The 16,533-nt window shown below is 43.2% G+C and overlaps 2 protein-coding genes across 2 annotated transcripts; one reads left to right on the plus strand and one right to left on the minus strand.

Moving 5' to 3' along the window:
- Positions 1-2,833: 2,833 nt before the first annotated feature.
- Positions 2,834-9,642, minus strand: zer1 (zyg-11 related, cell cycle regulator). The gene is made up of 15 exons (XM_068752880.1): positions 9,476-9,642; positions 9,223-9,373; positions 8,493-8,944; positions 7,144-7,317; positions 6,932-7,046; positions 6,073-6,219; positions 5,767-5,940; positions 5,302-5,517; positions 5,126-5,167; positions 4,677-4,796; positions 4,482-4,597; positions 3,872-4,060; positions 3,611-3,708; positions 3,422-3,524; positions 2,834-2,990 (listed from the first exon to the last, which is right to left on the minus strand). The coding sequence occupies exons 1-15, from the start codon at positions 9,640-9,642 to the stop codon at positions 2,903-2,905; spliced, it is 2,352 nt and encodes a 783-aa protein (XP_068608981.1). The 3' UTR covers positions 2,834-2,902.
- A 927-nt stretch (positions 9,643-10,569) lies between these two features.
- Positions 10,570-16,093, plus strand: tbc1d13 (TBC1 domain family, member 13). The gene is made up of 13 exons (XM_068753037.1): positions 10,570-10,588; positions 11,402-11,426; positions 12,053-12,126; positions 12,209-12,249; positions 12,561-12,622; positions 12,962-13,061; positions 13,355-13,437; positions 13,599-13,758; positions 14,162-14,372; positions 14,448-14,611; positions 15,060-15,220; positions 15,300-15,357; positions 15,472-16,093. The coding sequence occupies exons 2-13, from the start codon at positions 11,404-11,406 to the stop codon at positions 15,535-15,537; spliced, it is 1,203 nt and encodes a 400-aa protein (XP_068609138.1). The 5' UTR covers positions 10,570-10,588; positions 11,402-11,403; the 3' UTR covers positions 15,538-16,093.
- Positions 16,094-16,533: the final 440 nt, after the last annotated feature.

The following is a 16,533-nucleotide window of genomic DNA, read 5'->3' on the forward strand; positions in this document are numbered from 1 at the left end:
TTAGTGTTTACTTTTAGAACGTGATCAATAGATGAAGATGATGTAGAATCTACAAATCTTCATCCACCTGGTGTGTTCAAGGACAGGACAGCATCGCCTCAACCTCACCTGAAAGCTGTGAACCGAGACGACCCTGATTCTATTTTGATTTTCATCACACTCTGTTCACTACTTTATGTGTAGTGGTGTATTCAGTGTTTACAGGGTTGTGTGTGCAGCCATTTGCTTCTGTAAAATCTCACACGCGTGTTCGTAGGAATCATACCATTATTCTGTCCCTCGCAACCATGACAACAAAGTTTTGAACACATTTAATGCCATAACTGGTGTTGGATTTTTTTTTTATTCACTTAGTTTGATCATTGATTGACGGAATAATTTGGGTTTCTTAACTTTAAAATGACTTATGTTATAATAACAGCAACTAGCACTTTTTTTTTATTTACATCCATGACAATATGTGATATTTGTGATTAGTTCCACACTAATTAAATGTTTATTACAGTGTCTACCATTGGTTTTATCAGTAGTCACAATCAGAGAGTAAATCAACAGACATTTTCCATTCTTAAACACTCCGTCTTTATTGCTTATTCATATCTTTACACAAATGGCCTGGTACTATTTAGAACACTAACTGGATTTCCATATTTGCCTCAAATATTCTTTCGATTTTAAGTTACAATTATCAGCAGTTACAAAAAAAAAATGAATAGAGAAACATTAAGAAACTAGTAGACGAAATTTGAAAGTGGCAGCATCTCTCCTGAAGCACATACATCTTTATAAATAACAACCAAACCCAACAGCAGCGAGATGCGTTCACTGACACCTCGGTTCTTTCAGCTCCAGACATTAGTTCTTCTTGGAAGGCAGAAGTCCACACTTTGGATGTCTTCAAAAAAAAAAAAAGATGATGGAAACTTATATCAAACTGATAATCTACTTCGCCGAGATAAGTTTACACCTCTATTAGCATTTTTAATCAAACGCTGTGATTCTTGAGAACTAAAAAGTCAGAGGAAACGTCGCTTTGATCACAGGTTCAAAAAATCCTCTTCGTATCCACACGTCAGAATTCCAGAACGAAACGTAAAGTCTCCAGTAAAACGTTTGATGTCACAGCACTGCTCACTTTAACATTACTTGGATTGTGAAATAGAGACACAAACAGAGCTTTTTACAAATCATATTCCCATAAATCACACAAATAAAAACTGTACATGAGACCGTGGAATCAAGTGAGTGGGTAAACCAAACACAATATATGATAACATCAGTTAGGTGTGACTCGAGCGGATCTCGTACGTGTGTGTGTGTGAGCGGGCGGCGAGGAACGACACGCCACTGTGCTACATATCATTAACCGTTGTGGAAGAGCTGGACCTCGTTTACAAAGTTCACGTGTGGCACAGAAAATTAAATGTCGGTACAACGTGCCTTCACTGGCAGACGTGGAAGCAGGCCGTGGCAGTCCCTGCATAAATACACCTCTAATCCACTGTGGGGTAAGTGCTCCTCATCCGACTGCAGTCGGGTCACTTAGTGAACCTGTATTAATGTGGCAACAACGCAATGATCTAAGAATTAAACCGAGGTAGAAACTGAAGCTAGAAAACGCTCTTCAGAACCCACTCTGATGATCCAGCTGTGGATGTTTCAAAAAATCCAATTTTGAGAGATACATTTTGTTTTTCTTAATTTTCTCAATTATCAAGGAAATCACTGCAGATTTTTATGTGGTAGTTGAACCGGTCACTCACTCTTCTGATTTAAGTACGGCAAGTTCAGCGAGTGTTGGTGATCAGAAGTAGACGGATCAACGTGTGTCGATAGGATGGCTCAAAAAGCGTTGTCTGTAGAAAGTGATTGCTCTCTCGGTGCAACCTACATCGGGCTGCCATCTGGACTGGAATTATTGACTTGGAACATCAAATGAGAGAGAAAAATAAAATAAAATTTGGATTTTAATACATTTGAGTTTGATCAATTCCACGTTTCTGTTTGTATTAGTTTGAGCTGCCCGACAAGAACAGAGTCCATTCCGTTCCAAAGGGGCGAGCTGAGGCCGAGGACCTGAAGTGCCTGAAGTCCCTGCACACCAAACTGGGTAGCGTTCGCACACTTGTAGCGATATAACTGATCCGAGCACTTTGGCCTCCCTCGCCACTTAACCCAGTGAGGAGGATCAACAGACGCTGCTTTGAAGGTTTGAACGGGCCTAAAGGATCACGTATAGAGCGCCGTACCCGGCACCGCCAGACTGCACCTGAACGACTGGCTGTTCTGTGGATAACGTCTCCGCACCGACCTCGTGTTGGAGACACACAATTAAATAAAGAGTAAAGCCGTGGGTGTTTACACGTATATCATAAAACGTACACACAGTAAAAAGATGAGACAAACAGAATATTTACATATATAACAAAGAAGTCCATCGTCGTGCCACGAGAACGGGGAAGACGTCCCTCCAGGCAGCATCAGTGTGAAGCTGATCTGCATCCGACATGCAGGATGGCTAATAGTCGCTGTGCACGTGTAAATAGCCGAGTGGCCTCCACATGCAGGACTGAGTGAGCAGCCTTTTGTTCAAATGGATGTATGTAATGGTAGAGAGCTGGCTGGCTGACACACACAAACAAACACACACACACACACACACACATTCCAAAAAGTAAAGATGGTTATGTGAAGCAGAGGTAAGCACCCTCAAAAACAGAACGCCCAGCTTTAGTCCTACGTGTCATGTGTTTAGGTCCAAACTGCAGTGAAAAGGGTCAGAGACACGTTTCTGCTCTACGACATAAGAAGGATAAGAGTACTGCACACGATCGCCCCCGGGCGTGAGGACGGGACGAGGGCGCTTAGCTTGGTTTGCTCAGAATCAGGGCCTCCTGAGGCGTCAACCTCTCTGTCCGTGGTTCACCTCCTGTCCATGATTCGTGTCCATGGGGTCTTCTTTGAAGTTTTCACACTGCTCCATTACTTTGCTGAAAAATACAATCATTCTTAAATGATTTCCAGACGAGACGGTCGATGCTGTCTGTTGCGTCTTGCTGGACAATCTCACAGACGCAAATGTTGCGTTAAATATTTGTGAATATGAACCGATACAGGAGAAAGTAAATGTCTTGATTTTTATGTTAGCTGCGATCCACTAACAGCTGCTCTTTAACCTCCCAGTTGTACGCCAGACACACAACACATCATCAGCATGAACTGCATCCAGGTCAAAGTTGCAGAAAATATTGTTTCCTAGTTTGCTCTTTACAAAAATGCACAAAATTCTCCGGAGTCTGCGGAGTATTTAGTACTAAGACTAATAACTCAATTTGCCCTTTCTTTCTGCCAGCATTCCCGTCTCGTAGCAGGAACACGTAGCCCATAATAAGAACACCAAGCTTATAACACAGAGTCTCACCTGGCCATGTCCTTGGTCTCCGGCTTTGAACTCTCCAGTTCCAGAACTTTCTCAAGAAGACTTATTCCTCCCTCCTTTATCAATAGGGGACAGTACTTGCCAGCTGCAAACCAACATTAAATGCATAAATGAAGACAAAATATAGGGTTATACTCCTGCGCAGTACAGAAAGCAGCAGCGGATACTCACGGTAAACTGACACCAGGTTGTAGAGCGCCCAGGTGGCCCAGTGCTGGCTGACAGGTGAGATGCTCTGGGGCAGCAGCCGCAGGATGGGCTCAAAGGACCTGCGAGACCAAAGTCATCTTAGCATGCGACGCGAGGGTCTTTTTATTGTGTTTGCTCTTAGATTTAATCAGGTGTCTTTCCACTGGCAGGTAGTTTTTTTGGAGAACAATGAAAAAGTGTATTTTTTTTTTATAAATTGAGGAACCATTTAGCGATAATTACCTGTAATTGATGTTGCGACGTGAGCTGACGTCCCACCTTTGGATGGCGTCCCACATCTTGTCCATCACAGTCTCTCTCCGTGGCTCATCCACCGACCAAACCTCCGGCCCGTCGAACATGATGTGTGAAAGCACACCGCAAGCGTTGTAGGACACCTCGATGCCATCGGCTTTACTGTCCAGTAGGTTGCTGGTAAAGCATTGGGAGGAGCAGACAGCAAAAAGAAACACCTGAAACAGGACCTTCTGAAAACAACACTACGTTTGTCTTGATTATTTTTTTAATACTAGCATTTCACCCAGGATTAACATTTAGGCAAATTTAGGAGCTTGTTGCCATGGTATTATTTCTGATAGTGAGAGGCACAACGGCTGTGAAAGACTTCTAACAACAAACCCATCATAAAATAACAGGAAATCAAGGACATTTGAAACAGATTGGAGACGGTTCACGAGTTTAAACGATTGAACCGTTGTGGAACTTTGACATGTAGTAAATGTAATTGTTAGACGTTGGGAGCAGGCTTCAACAAAGTTGCTCAAATAGAAAGGTCCGACCAAAACCATTGAAGAATAGCTTCAATCTGTCCCGGTGCCGGCCGTCCTTATACCTGAACACAGTGCTGAACTGTGGCGTGAGCAGCTGAGGCCTCAGCGCTTTGACCTCAGCAACGTTCCCCAGGAGCCCCAACATGTTGCGGTGAAGCTCCTGCTTGTCTGGAAACTCCTGGACACAGAGCATTCAATAATAAGAGAAGTGTGTGCGGAACAAATAGATAAAGCGTGGACATTCTAAGGTGAATGACCTGCAGGCACTCCAGAAAGAGACTCAGGCCCCGACAGGTGAGGAACATCTGACAGTTGTCAGGAGTCTCATCGGTGATGTTCCAGAGAGCGCTCCAGGAAAACTCCATCACCTGGTCGCACTGGAGGAAGAAACGCTTTCAGAAGCTATCCGATTGCAGCATTTGGAAAACGTGTGACGTAATTAGCCTTTTCCTTCGTTTCTTTTACGTGGAACTTCATTTCTCACGAGTATTATTATTCGTTTGATAGTTATTCAAGAATAAATAGATTTCACTGAACATGGTTTCTTAAGTGACATTTATGTCATTGAAATTTTAAACCCGGATCAAGAGGTTCAGAATTGTATTCCTACTAACTTTTGACAACACCGGGTTCTGCCGTGAACAGTCAGCCTCATACGTATCAAGAAACAGAATTACATTTTCAAACAACCCCGGAGAACACTCACCATTCTGTCCTGAAGCTTCTTCTGGATTAAATTCAACATCGTCTGTGAAGGAGGAAACGTCAGAAAAGAAAACAATCAAGCTTGATTTCAGTGTCACTATTATACTATGGCTAAGGCGAACAACTTTCAGTGTGTGTGTGTGTGTGTGCTATTGTGTTTATTTGACTGAATTTTACCTTTACAAATCCCATCTTTCCCACAGCTTCCTTGTGCTGATTGTCCACCTGACAGACCAAAGCGTTGCAGAGGTGCACAGCAATTCTCTGGATGGACTCGTCCTGCCGGGTCGGGTCCAGGATTTTCAGCAGCAGCTGATTGACTCGACTGTACTGGAACTCCAGCTCATCTGGGATGCTGAAGTTACACAGAGTCAAACAACAGTTCCTCTGAACCTGGCGTCGGGCGGGGAGAGGGAGACAACGGAAGGTTTACAACTTAAATTATTATTTACTTCTAAGGTAATGGGTGAGTTAATCATTGTGCAGCCCTTTCCAATAGCAGAACGGTACCAAAAGCGGTTTGCATTAACATCGACAAAACAACAGTAAGAAAAACATAACATACATATAATTGTAAAAGGTACACAGAATATAAACTCTGATCTTCATTGTAAACGGTCTATTATATTTTCTATTACTCACAGTGACCTCCTGGTACTGTTCCATTCCATTTAGTACCACTTGAATGACGTCTCGACGCAACCTGACACTCTGGTCACTGCGGTACTCCGTGTTGGTCAGGTAGTACAAAGCAGCGCTGCCCGTCACCTGGATACTCTTATCATACTTATGGCACTTCAATGCTGCTATGACAAGCTGAAAGGATAGAACATTTATGAGAACAGTATGAGAGAGAGAGAGAGATACGCAGAATCACTGCAATGCCATTTCACGAGAAGTCACTAACTAAGCACCTTCAAAGAACAACCAAATCTGAACTGATCATACTTGCAAAGCTCGGAGGAGATGGGTGCAGTGTTGTATCCGGGCAATGTCAAACAGCTGATTGATAGCTCGGTGCGCCAACTCAGGGCGAAACTCTGTGTAAGCCTCGATGGCATTCAGGACCTGGTCTTCGTTCTTGGATCCAGTCACCTGGAGATGGTCAAATGAGATTTAAAGAACCGAACATGACCCGCCATGTTAGCATGCAGCGCATATCCAGTTCTAAAGGCTTCTTCCTCTTCCGTTCAAGCCCGTTTGGGGTCGAGTTCTGTTCATTGCTGAACTGATACAAGTGCAGGAAAAGTACATGGAATTCAGCAGCAGTAGCCAAAAGCATATTCTTTTTTTTCTATGTCAATAATAAAGCATGATTTAATCTGAAAGGAAAATGTGTGATTTAGGACAAAGATAACTTCAGTACTAGAAACATAAGCCCTATCAGATGGATCTTTCTACAGTTTATCAATCAAACTGACTCTCAAAAACACATCATGACACAAAAAAAAAATAAAAAACAAAAAAAAAAAAAATAAAAAAAAATAAAAAAAAATAAAAACACATCATGAATTGTGAAACTGTGAAAAAGTGGCCGGCATGAGCGACTGCAGTTAGTCTTAAAAATAAAAACAAATCAATAAACTCCGCGAGACCCACGGAGGCGTCAAAATGTCATGTAGGCCCCATATCTCAGTGCTTAGCTGGAGCTCAGCCATTTCTCATGTAAACTAGAGAATCAATACTTTCTAATGGGCTCCTGGTTCTATCTGAGGGTGGTAGACACTTGTCAAGGTTTGAAAAACAAAATAACGTTTATGTGAACCTCATAAAAGCTGAAGTGATTCAAAGAACGATAACCATGTACCTTATAAGCTGGGATGTGTGTCACATTACAGAGGGTGGTGTCATATAACCCAAGAAACTGCAATGGCCTCTTCAGCTCCCGGAAAGGATAGATGCTGCTTTTGCATGGCTCGATGCTGAAAGAGAGATTGTTGAGAAGTTCATCTAAAAACAAAAACCGCAACAGATCCCTTCACATGTCTCCCATGAACACCCTCAAAGCCGGGTACCCACCTGGGCTTCCCCATAGCTTCTTCGACATGTGGAACGGTGCAGTTATCGAGCATCATGTGACCCGAGATGTCCAGCGACACGAGATTGACCAGACGCTGCACGATGGATGTCACAATCTTCCTTGTCATCTTAAACTTGGAGGTTCGCCTGTTGTCCCGTGAGATGTCAAGATGTCTGGAGAATGCAGAGCTTTGTCAGTGTCAAGTGTGCAGTCTTGATGATTGGTGGTTAAATCAAAAAGGGAATAATTCTTGAAAGTCAAACGCAGGAGAAAATGTTGACATTTCTAGTTTTGGATCGGAGTCATTTTGCTCCAGACTTGTTGCTGCACCATTACAATCCCTGAAAAACTAACATATTGCTTTCAGGGTTATCAGGATAAACGCCGCTACGCAACATAAACATAAAACTATACTACAAATTCTACGATCACAATAGAGGCAGCGCTATTGTCGCATTGCACGAAGGCTCAGGTTTCTAATCCGCCTGAGGACCAGGGACCTTTGTTTTCATGGGTTTAGATTCTCTGACTTACAACCACAGTCCAAAAGCATGCACTAAAGGTGAATTGGTGACTCTAAATTACTGTGTGAATGTTAGTGTGAATGTTAGCGTGTCTGTAGTTCCGTGTGTTGGCCCTGTTACTAATTGGGTTGATTTCCTCTGTTGAGAATGCCATTATGGGTTGTCGTTTCCCCCCCTTATTGCAACACTCCATTATCGCATTATCACTAACTGAAAGTTTAAGTGTTGGAAGCTACCATGTAAAGTTTTATTGATCAAAAGATTTACACTAAGCAAACCCGCTAACATTAGCCCTGACGTAGCTCAAGCAGGGTCCAGCTTTGAGATAAAGGCGCGCGTCTGACCGAAGCCGTCGTCCAAATCCCACGCGAGGATGCCAAAGTGCTGCTTATCACGAGTACCCACGTCTCCAAAATGTCAACTGTGGAATAATGAACTCTTCTCGCCCTCAACGTCATCGTGTCTACTTAATGGAAAGAGGAGCGTTCACAAACGTTTCCGAGCTCGTGAAAATGACGACGAAGGAAACGATGGTTGCAGCAGAGAAGAACAGCGCGAGCATCAAAGCCTTCCTTTGAGTCAAATTAAAAGCCATTTGTTTGAAAGCGACATTGATATTGTCAAATATTACGGCCACCATTTCCTGTAAATAGATCACCACAGAAACCGACCTGAGGCAACACTACCCTTGTTGAAATTGACCCGAGTATACTCGCATGCGGTACGCAACTCCTGAGTATAATCTAGAACACGGCTCAAGTGTTTCCTTAGATGATAGATAGATATTTGTTTTGTTTTGAGTAAAAAGCTCTCTGCCGCCTCACCTGAGATTGGAAATCTCCACCACTGTGCCGACCAATTCCTCTGACAGGCCCACGTTGTAGAGAACCAGAGATGCCAGCCTGTCTTTCCACTGGATGAGAAAAGCTGTTCCCAGCAACTGAACATTAGACAGATCTAGTGAGGTGAGCGACTTCAGGGGTTTGACCAGGGTCTCGACGTCCACCTCATCAGGCAGGCCGCCTATGTTGAGCAACCTGAGTCGGTTGAACCCCTGGAAATTAAAGTCCATCTCCAATGCTCGTCTCGAAACTGGGCTCTCCTCCTCATCCTCGGTGTCTTCGTTGCAGGCAAGAGGGGCACCGTCTTTCCTGTCAAAGATGTGGCCACAGCCAAACAGACAAAGAGACACCAACGTCTCACGAAAACAGGCGAGCGCTTTCAAGCTGCGGGATGACAGACTGTTGCAGTAGGTGAGGTGCAGCTCAATCAGATCCTGTCGGGAATACAAAGAGGAAGCATCACAATTCTGTCCAGAGTGATTTCGATTTCTTTCCAGAATTGTGCAGCCGTACTTGCGCCATGTCATAGCGACCAACTAGCTTAATTCTTGTATGTGCATTCAGAACAGAGTGTGGTTCTGTTCAGCCAGCAGAGCAAACACAATTACTGAGAAGATCCCATTATAAGAACAAGCTCACATTGTGATCCTTTATGCACAAAATAAACAGGAATAAGGTGTGCGTTCAAAATGTTTAACTTGCAGCAACTCACCTGTTTTCTAATGGCGTCCAGATCTCTGTCACGTACGAAGTCTTCCCTCAGCTGTACCCTGGTCAGCCTGGTGCATCGAGGGTCCGAGAATAGAAGGAAGAATCTCTCCTCTGGCTCAAAGTTACTGTCTGTGTGGACCAACTCCATATATCTGTTCAAAGGAAGAACATACAGTCATCAATCTGAGCCATTTTTTACAAACTGAAACATCAGGAAAATGGGGGCATCTGAATTTACGTGTCCCGACACACACGTGTTAACCAGCTTGTCACAGATTTCACTGGGCAGGAAGATATCTGAGCGCAGGCAGAGTTTGTTCCTCAGTCCCTGGTAGCACATGGTCTTCCTGAGGTTCCTCAAGCAGAAGACCGTAGCCAGAGTCATGAGGCTGTCGGGACTGTCTCCTGCTTTTGCTGCCATGATAGCTTCTTCTTCTCCGGCTTGGATCACAGGCAGTGCAGGGGACCTTGGACGCATGCATCATAAAGTGACGGGGTTAGGAACAACGTTAACTAGAAGCTGCTTCCAATTTCAAAAAACCAAAATAACATCACGCATCCTGTTGGCTGCTGGTAGCAACTGATGTTTGCTACTTTTCAACAACTCGTTCCAATTGTACTTAATAATAATAATAAAAAGTGCAGTTTTACATGAATACAGAATGATTTATAATGCTAAAGTGAATCTACTAACCTAGCTTGTCTTGTATTTTGGTTGGTGTTACTAATGCATAGTTGACAACACACACACAGCAATGAATTCTGCAGCAGAAACGGCACACTGTCACTCAGATGCTAACAAGCTAGCGCGTTCCACATATTCCATATATTCACCCTGACAACAACGTTAGCTTGCTACTGGCATAAACAAGAGAGCTGCTAGCCTGCTCACTCACAGCGGCCGAAGGGCGACACTTGTTATGCTAACCTGAGCCGACGTTGTGTGCCACTAGTGCATTTCTACATTAGCTCGTGGCTAACGGTGACTTTCCCAGTTGTGGCGTTTAGCTAACTTAGCTGCGGGGCTAGCACTAGCCGACAGAGCAGCGGAACCAGAGGTCAGCGGTGTTTGAGTGAAAGCTCCATCGGGGCAGCGATGTACCTCAGCTCGGGCCGAGGCTGCGTCTCGACGTGGGCCACAAATGAGACTTATTGACACCAGTCTTCACTCATCCGAATCTCGTTTCCGTCCGATGTCAACAACAGACTCCTCCTCCTCCGACTTGCGCCACTCCTCCTTTCCCCCATCTCTCCATCCCGTCCTTCCTCTTCTCTTCCATCACTCGTTCCGTGCTTTTCTATCCAATTGTGCCACCTGTGATTGTTGTTGTTGTTGTTGTTGTTGTTGTTGTTGTTTAGTAGTCATAGTGTTTTTTTTCTTTACTAAAGAGTTGAATTCATTCAATCAAAAAGTTAGCCTTTCACATAACAATAAAACAGAAAACGCAACACAACAGGTAAAAATTAGAGCAGCAGATTAAAAACTAAACAGGATATTCAGTTAACCTGGTAAGTTAATTGAGAGCTACTTTTTATTTACAATAACAAACTGGACATGAAATTGTATATTTTTGGAGGTGGGAAGAAGCCGGAGAACTATGGAGAGAAGCCACACAGACACAGCGAGAACATACAAACTCCTCGCAGAAGGGCCCCAAGCTTGACCTGTGACCTTGCTGCTGTGAGGAAACAGCACTACCCCCTGCACCACCATGCTGCTTTTTTAGGGTTAGGAGTTTAGAAATATTCATTATTTTATATAATATACAACCGACAACACGGCTCCTGTCATGTCCTTTTTTGTCTTTCATGCTCTCGAACCAGGAGATAACCTCAACCTGACTACTGTGTCATGCTATAGCAGCCCTTTATGCCCCATTGCTCTATTTATTTTACTTTTTACCAAACAGTCATAAAAATACAGAATGTCATGTTATTTTTTTCAGCACTCTTATTCTGCATTAATCTTTTAAAAAAAAGTGTGTAATAGCTAATTAGTGAAGAAATAAAAAAAAGAAGATTATATTATAATATTTGTCTATATGCGATTTTCAACACGCCAGGTGGCAGCACTGATGTGCGCGCGCATCTTGTGGAGACGGAAGTGATAGGAGGGACTTCCTGTTGACGAATTCATTCCGTCTGGGAAAAGGTTGAAGGAAACATCGCCGACCGCCCAGACATGTCTACTGCGTACAGGAACAGGTGAGGCTCACCTGACTCTTTGTCCATTCACCGGCTTCAGACAGCGCTAGCAGAGTAGCATGCTACTAGCATGCAGCTAAATAAACTTCTAAATAAACTAAACTAACGCGTGAAGCCTACAGCAGCAGCAGCTCGGCTAACCAAACGCAAGCTAAATGTAAGCTTCAAAGCCACGAGTTGCACGTACACACCCAGTAGACGTTCTGATATGATGTTGGGCGGCTTAAAACATCACATTTAATGACATTAATAGTCGGTATAATGGGCGTTTTACAAGAAAGCAAGCTAGCTCCCTGTTTGCGCGTCACATGACGCGCCAGTAAGCTAACGTCCAGCCCGATGAATTCGCTGACAGTGCGTTTCTGTCAGGGCAAGGTTGAAAACAGATGTCACTTGTTCACAGTTAAACTGTCGTCAAAGATAGCTTCGGAGAAATGGGCCAGATATGACTGTGCTGAGCTTTGCGTTTGGCTAATCTTGTAGAAAGATATAAGGGTTTCTGTTGCAGGGATAATCCTAAAGCAGCATTCACTTCATGAAGATAACAGAACACGGCCTGTGTCTCACTTAGATCACCAAAAGAGACGTGTTGCGTTGTTTGTGTCAATCTGTCTGTTTATTTTTAGGATACAAGAATTCAAAGTAAGTTTAAGTGAAGAAAGCATAAACCTGAAGACACTGAGGGAGTTGTGCTTCAATGGTAACTTTCACACTTTGTTGTTTTTCGTGCCTCTATGTTGAGGCTTTGTGTGTTTGACCTCTTTGTTCTTTATCAATCTTAGGAATCCCATTTGAAGGGGGCACACGAGCACTTTGCTGGAAGGTAAGTTATAGCGTATGTTTATGCGTGACTTTTGGGACTCACTCTAGTTTTGGCCCAATCAATATTAAAATAATTTAATTGATTATGACATACAAATAGACTAATCAATTTTCTTGTTGGACATTTAAAAAAATTGAATCAACTGGTTTCAGTTGCTGTGTCTTCAATGTTCTTTAATCAAAATAATAAGCTACACAACCGTACACTAAAATTAATACAATCCAAAATCTATGTATCCTAAAAATTGCCGTAAGCATTCAAAATGCTAGCTATGTTTCATAAATGTATTTTTTTTTTTGTCGTCTTTTCAGATCCTTCTCAATTACCTGCCTTTCGATCAGACGTTATGGGAGTCTTTTCTCAAAAAGCAAAGGTAAGGAGAAAACCAAACCAGTTTCTGTGGTCAAAATGTTATCTTTCTCAATTAGAAGTGAATGTACTTAAAAATACAAATATTCTTTTGAAATTTTTGACTTTTACTTTAAATGTACATCTTTATGAAATTAAAATGGTACAGTTTGTGTTCAGATTGTCATTTTCTAATAATTCTCTTTTGATTATATTTTTTCATCCTTGTTGACTGCTACCTGAAGTTACTGTCTCCATCAGTAGAAATGTTGAGAAGCATCCCTTAGAAAAATGCCAACTACTCTGAGCTTGCAGAAGGTTTTGAGTATTTGCTGACTTCCGTTTTGTCCCGTGTCTGTTACAGGGAGGTGTACTCTCAGTTTCTAAAAGAAATGATCATCCAGCCCGGCATTGCCAAAGCCAATTTAGGCCTTTCCAGAGAAGACGTGACAATGGAGGACCATGTGAGTCAAGTCGCTGATGCTTTTTCCCCCAACAAGTCTGTTATCAGACAGAGTTGAATTTTTGTTCCTGCTGGAATATCCAGATAGCTTTTGTGTCATGATGTGTTCATCTGGATGCTTACATTTAATGACTTCATTGTTTGTTTGAAATGAAAATATAAAAAAACCCAGAATAGTCATGTGCATCTTTAAATATCGCCATCTACAGCTAAGCCTGGTCTATGTGTGTTTAATAAATCACCTTCAACTCGGGGGATTCCATTTTGTCTGTCTTTGATTTTTGTTTTTTCCAGCCTCTGAACCCAAACCCAGATAGCAGGTGGAATACCTACTTTAAAGATAATGAAATTCTCCTACAGATTGACAAGGATGTAAGGTATGCCTTTAAAACTAGGTGCAGTATTTGTGCCTGATTGTGTTTGCATGAAAAAAGGACCACAGCTTGTTTATAAAATATGAACCAATCAGAATGAAACGAAACAGAAGCGCATCAATCAGGTAAAATATGACGTGTGTGTATTGTCTCCGTGTTTGCAGGCGGTTGTACCCAGACATGGCGTTTTTTCAGAGTCCTACAGAATATCCTTGTCAACTTATCTTGGATCCTCAGAATGACTACGAGACCCTGCGTCGACGAGTCGAACAGACCACCCTGAAATCACAAACCGTAAACTGCAACCGCAGCGGAGTCACCAATGTAAGTCTGCTCGCTCCAGGTCGCTTTGTGGATCCTGGCCGTTAAGAAGTAGGAAATGCTCAGCAGATTTCAAGCTTAGCATGTCACACGAGGTGGGTTCATATTGTAATGATGATGATAATAATAATTTATGGCCATCTTGAAAACAGATTGTTAACAGTCTGCCACTTCTTATGTAAAAGTGCAGACTGGTGCTGGAAGTGTTTCTTAAATGGCTTTGATTCGAGCGGCGTCGGTCTTAATCTCCTCACCTGACACTCTAAAATCACATCACTAATACTTCCTGTTGTCTTCTTCTTTGAATTTACATGCATATTTTTATTTATATGCACAGTAGAGGACAATTCTGCAGTTTTACAGATAACTGAAACCACCGTCTGGTAAAGTAAATGTCCTCCACCAGGTCAGCTCACCTGGGAAAGCGCTGAACCTGTATCCATCTAACGAATATGAGGTGCTGCCCTGCGGGAGTGAAGCACACTGGGAGGTGGTGGAGCGCATCCTCTTCATCTATGCCAAACTCAACCCGGGCATCGCCTATGTACAGGGCATGAATGAGATTGTTGGACCAATTTACTACACCTTTGCCACAGACCCAAACTGCCAGTGGAAAGGTCAGCAACATTTGAATTGTGACGCTGCATGTTTCTCACTTGGGGAAATAAAATTCTTCCGGTTTAATTTTTCAGAGCACGCCGAGGCGGACACGTTCTTCTGTTTCACCAACCTGATGTCGGAGAACAGAGACAACTTCATCAAGAGCCTTGATGACTCTCAGTGCGGCATCACATACAAGATGGAGAGTGTGTATTCCATGCTCAGAGACAGAGACCCGGTGCTCTATCTTAAACTGGTACGGTCATTCTTTGTACCTCGGGGGAAACTATAGGGACGTTTGAATCTACTATCGAGAGCTGCATGCTAAATACAGCAGAATCTCGATGTGGAACGTGTCGTTCCGTAATACTGTTGGAAAACTGAAACTATATTTCCCATAAGAAGTAATGGAAACTAGATGAATCCGTTCCTACGCACCGGATGAATGCCTACAATTATACTCATATGTACCTACGTGTATTTAAACAACAGAAAAACACAGAAAACACAGAAAGCAAAAGCATAATAAAAGTAAATTCAACACAATTCTCTACCATTTACCCACCGTTTTGGCTGCGGCGTCGGGTTTTCTTGAGAAAAGTCGAAATTGTTGATTGGAGGAGGAGGAGGAGGAGGAGGATCACATTCTTTCAGGCGCACGGCTTTGATGTCTCCGCCCCCCTTGTTCTCTTGTGTCCACACAGGAAGAGCAGAACATCAAACCACAGTACTTCACGTTTCGCTGGCTGACCTTGCTGTTATCGCAGGAGTTCCTCCTGCCAGATGTCATCCGTATCTGGGACACCCTGTTTTCTGATCGGGATCGTTTCCATTTCCTCATCCTGGTCTGCTGCGCCATGCTCATGTGAGCTTTGTATATCGTGTTCCCTTTTATCCTACAGCATTAAAAATCTGTAACTCAAAGTTTACCTTGTTTTTGGCAGACTCATCCGAGAGGACTTGCTGGCAGGAGACTTCACAGTGAATATGAGATTACTGCAGGTAAAGCTTTTCAAAACGCAAATGTATATATATATATGTGTGTGTGTGTGTGTGTGTGTGTGTGTGAAGGTAAGATTATTGCCTTTTCTTTTGCCTTTGGATGATGCTCCTCAGGATTACCCCATCTCAGATGTCGTTACCATTCTGACCAAGGCCAAAGAGCTGCAGGAGAACTCCTAAGCCCCTCCCTCTTCTGCTCCTGCTCACTCTGCTCGGTTGTGGTAGGTGAGAGCTCAGACTCACACAATTACATTCCCATGTCAAACATGCATCGTGGAAGGAACCAACGAAGAACCTGGACCAGATGTGTTGGGGAAAATCCAGCGTACTTGTTTTAAACTCCTGAAGGGTGTATGAGAACTGCTGTGAAACGTCCGGGGTAATGCCGAAGCTTCCCGGTGAAGTGATGGAGAAGAATCCTCTCGGCCTTCTCTCCCATGGAGGCTTCTTGTGCTCAGATATTGAGGTTTGAACTGAACATCTGGGAGAAGCAAACGCATTAGTCTGCACTACCAGTCTCCGACGGTTTCGCGGTACAGTCAAGAATGTAATGAAAAATATCATGGAACGTCGTCTGATTGATGCTAAACTGGGATGAGCAATAGTGCATGTTTGATGTTCACGTTTTTCTGGTTGTTGTTTAGTTTTTTTTAAGTTTATAATTTAAGAATTCATGTATGCCTTATCTGTTGAATAATGTGAAACAGGAGACAGTATTTCTGGGAACATTTTCTATCTGGGTAAAATAAATCTGAAGTGATTGCTTATTGAGTACTGAATCCGTGACCCTCCGACGGGGGTCGCTACTGCCTCGAGTCCCGTCGATATCATCGGTGAGTCTCGACATCGCATCATTCTGACGCGTCAAAAAGGCTCTTTAGACTAGTCTGTAGTGAGTGTTCCCCTCGCTCACGCGTGAATGACCAGGAGGGATGCATTATTTTCAAGTTCATAAGGATTACTTGTCGTTGGAATGCTGCCGGTTACTCCTGTTAGCAGCAGACAGGAGTTAGACTCCGGCCGCCTGCGGCAGACCTTTCACGAATCGGGCTCCCAGTCAGAATCATGTCTGTTAAATTACGAAGGAAGAGCGGTCGGTCCACAAAAGCCTGCAAACAGCAGATTTGTCCGACTCTACCTGGTGAAAAGGTTTTGAGGAGAGCAGCTATCCTGATA

This window comes from Brachionichthys hirsutus, chromosome 19 (genome assembly GCF_040956055.1).
Source record: "Brachionichthys hirsutus isolate HB-005 chromosome 19, CSIRO-AGI_Bhir_v1, whole genome shotgun sequence".
Taxonomy (NCBI): Eukaryota; Metazoa; Chordata; class Actinopteri; order Lophiiformes; family Brachionichthyidae; genus Brachionichthys; species Brachionichthys hirsutus.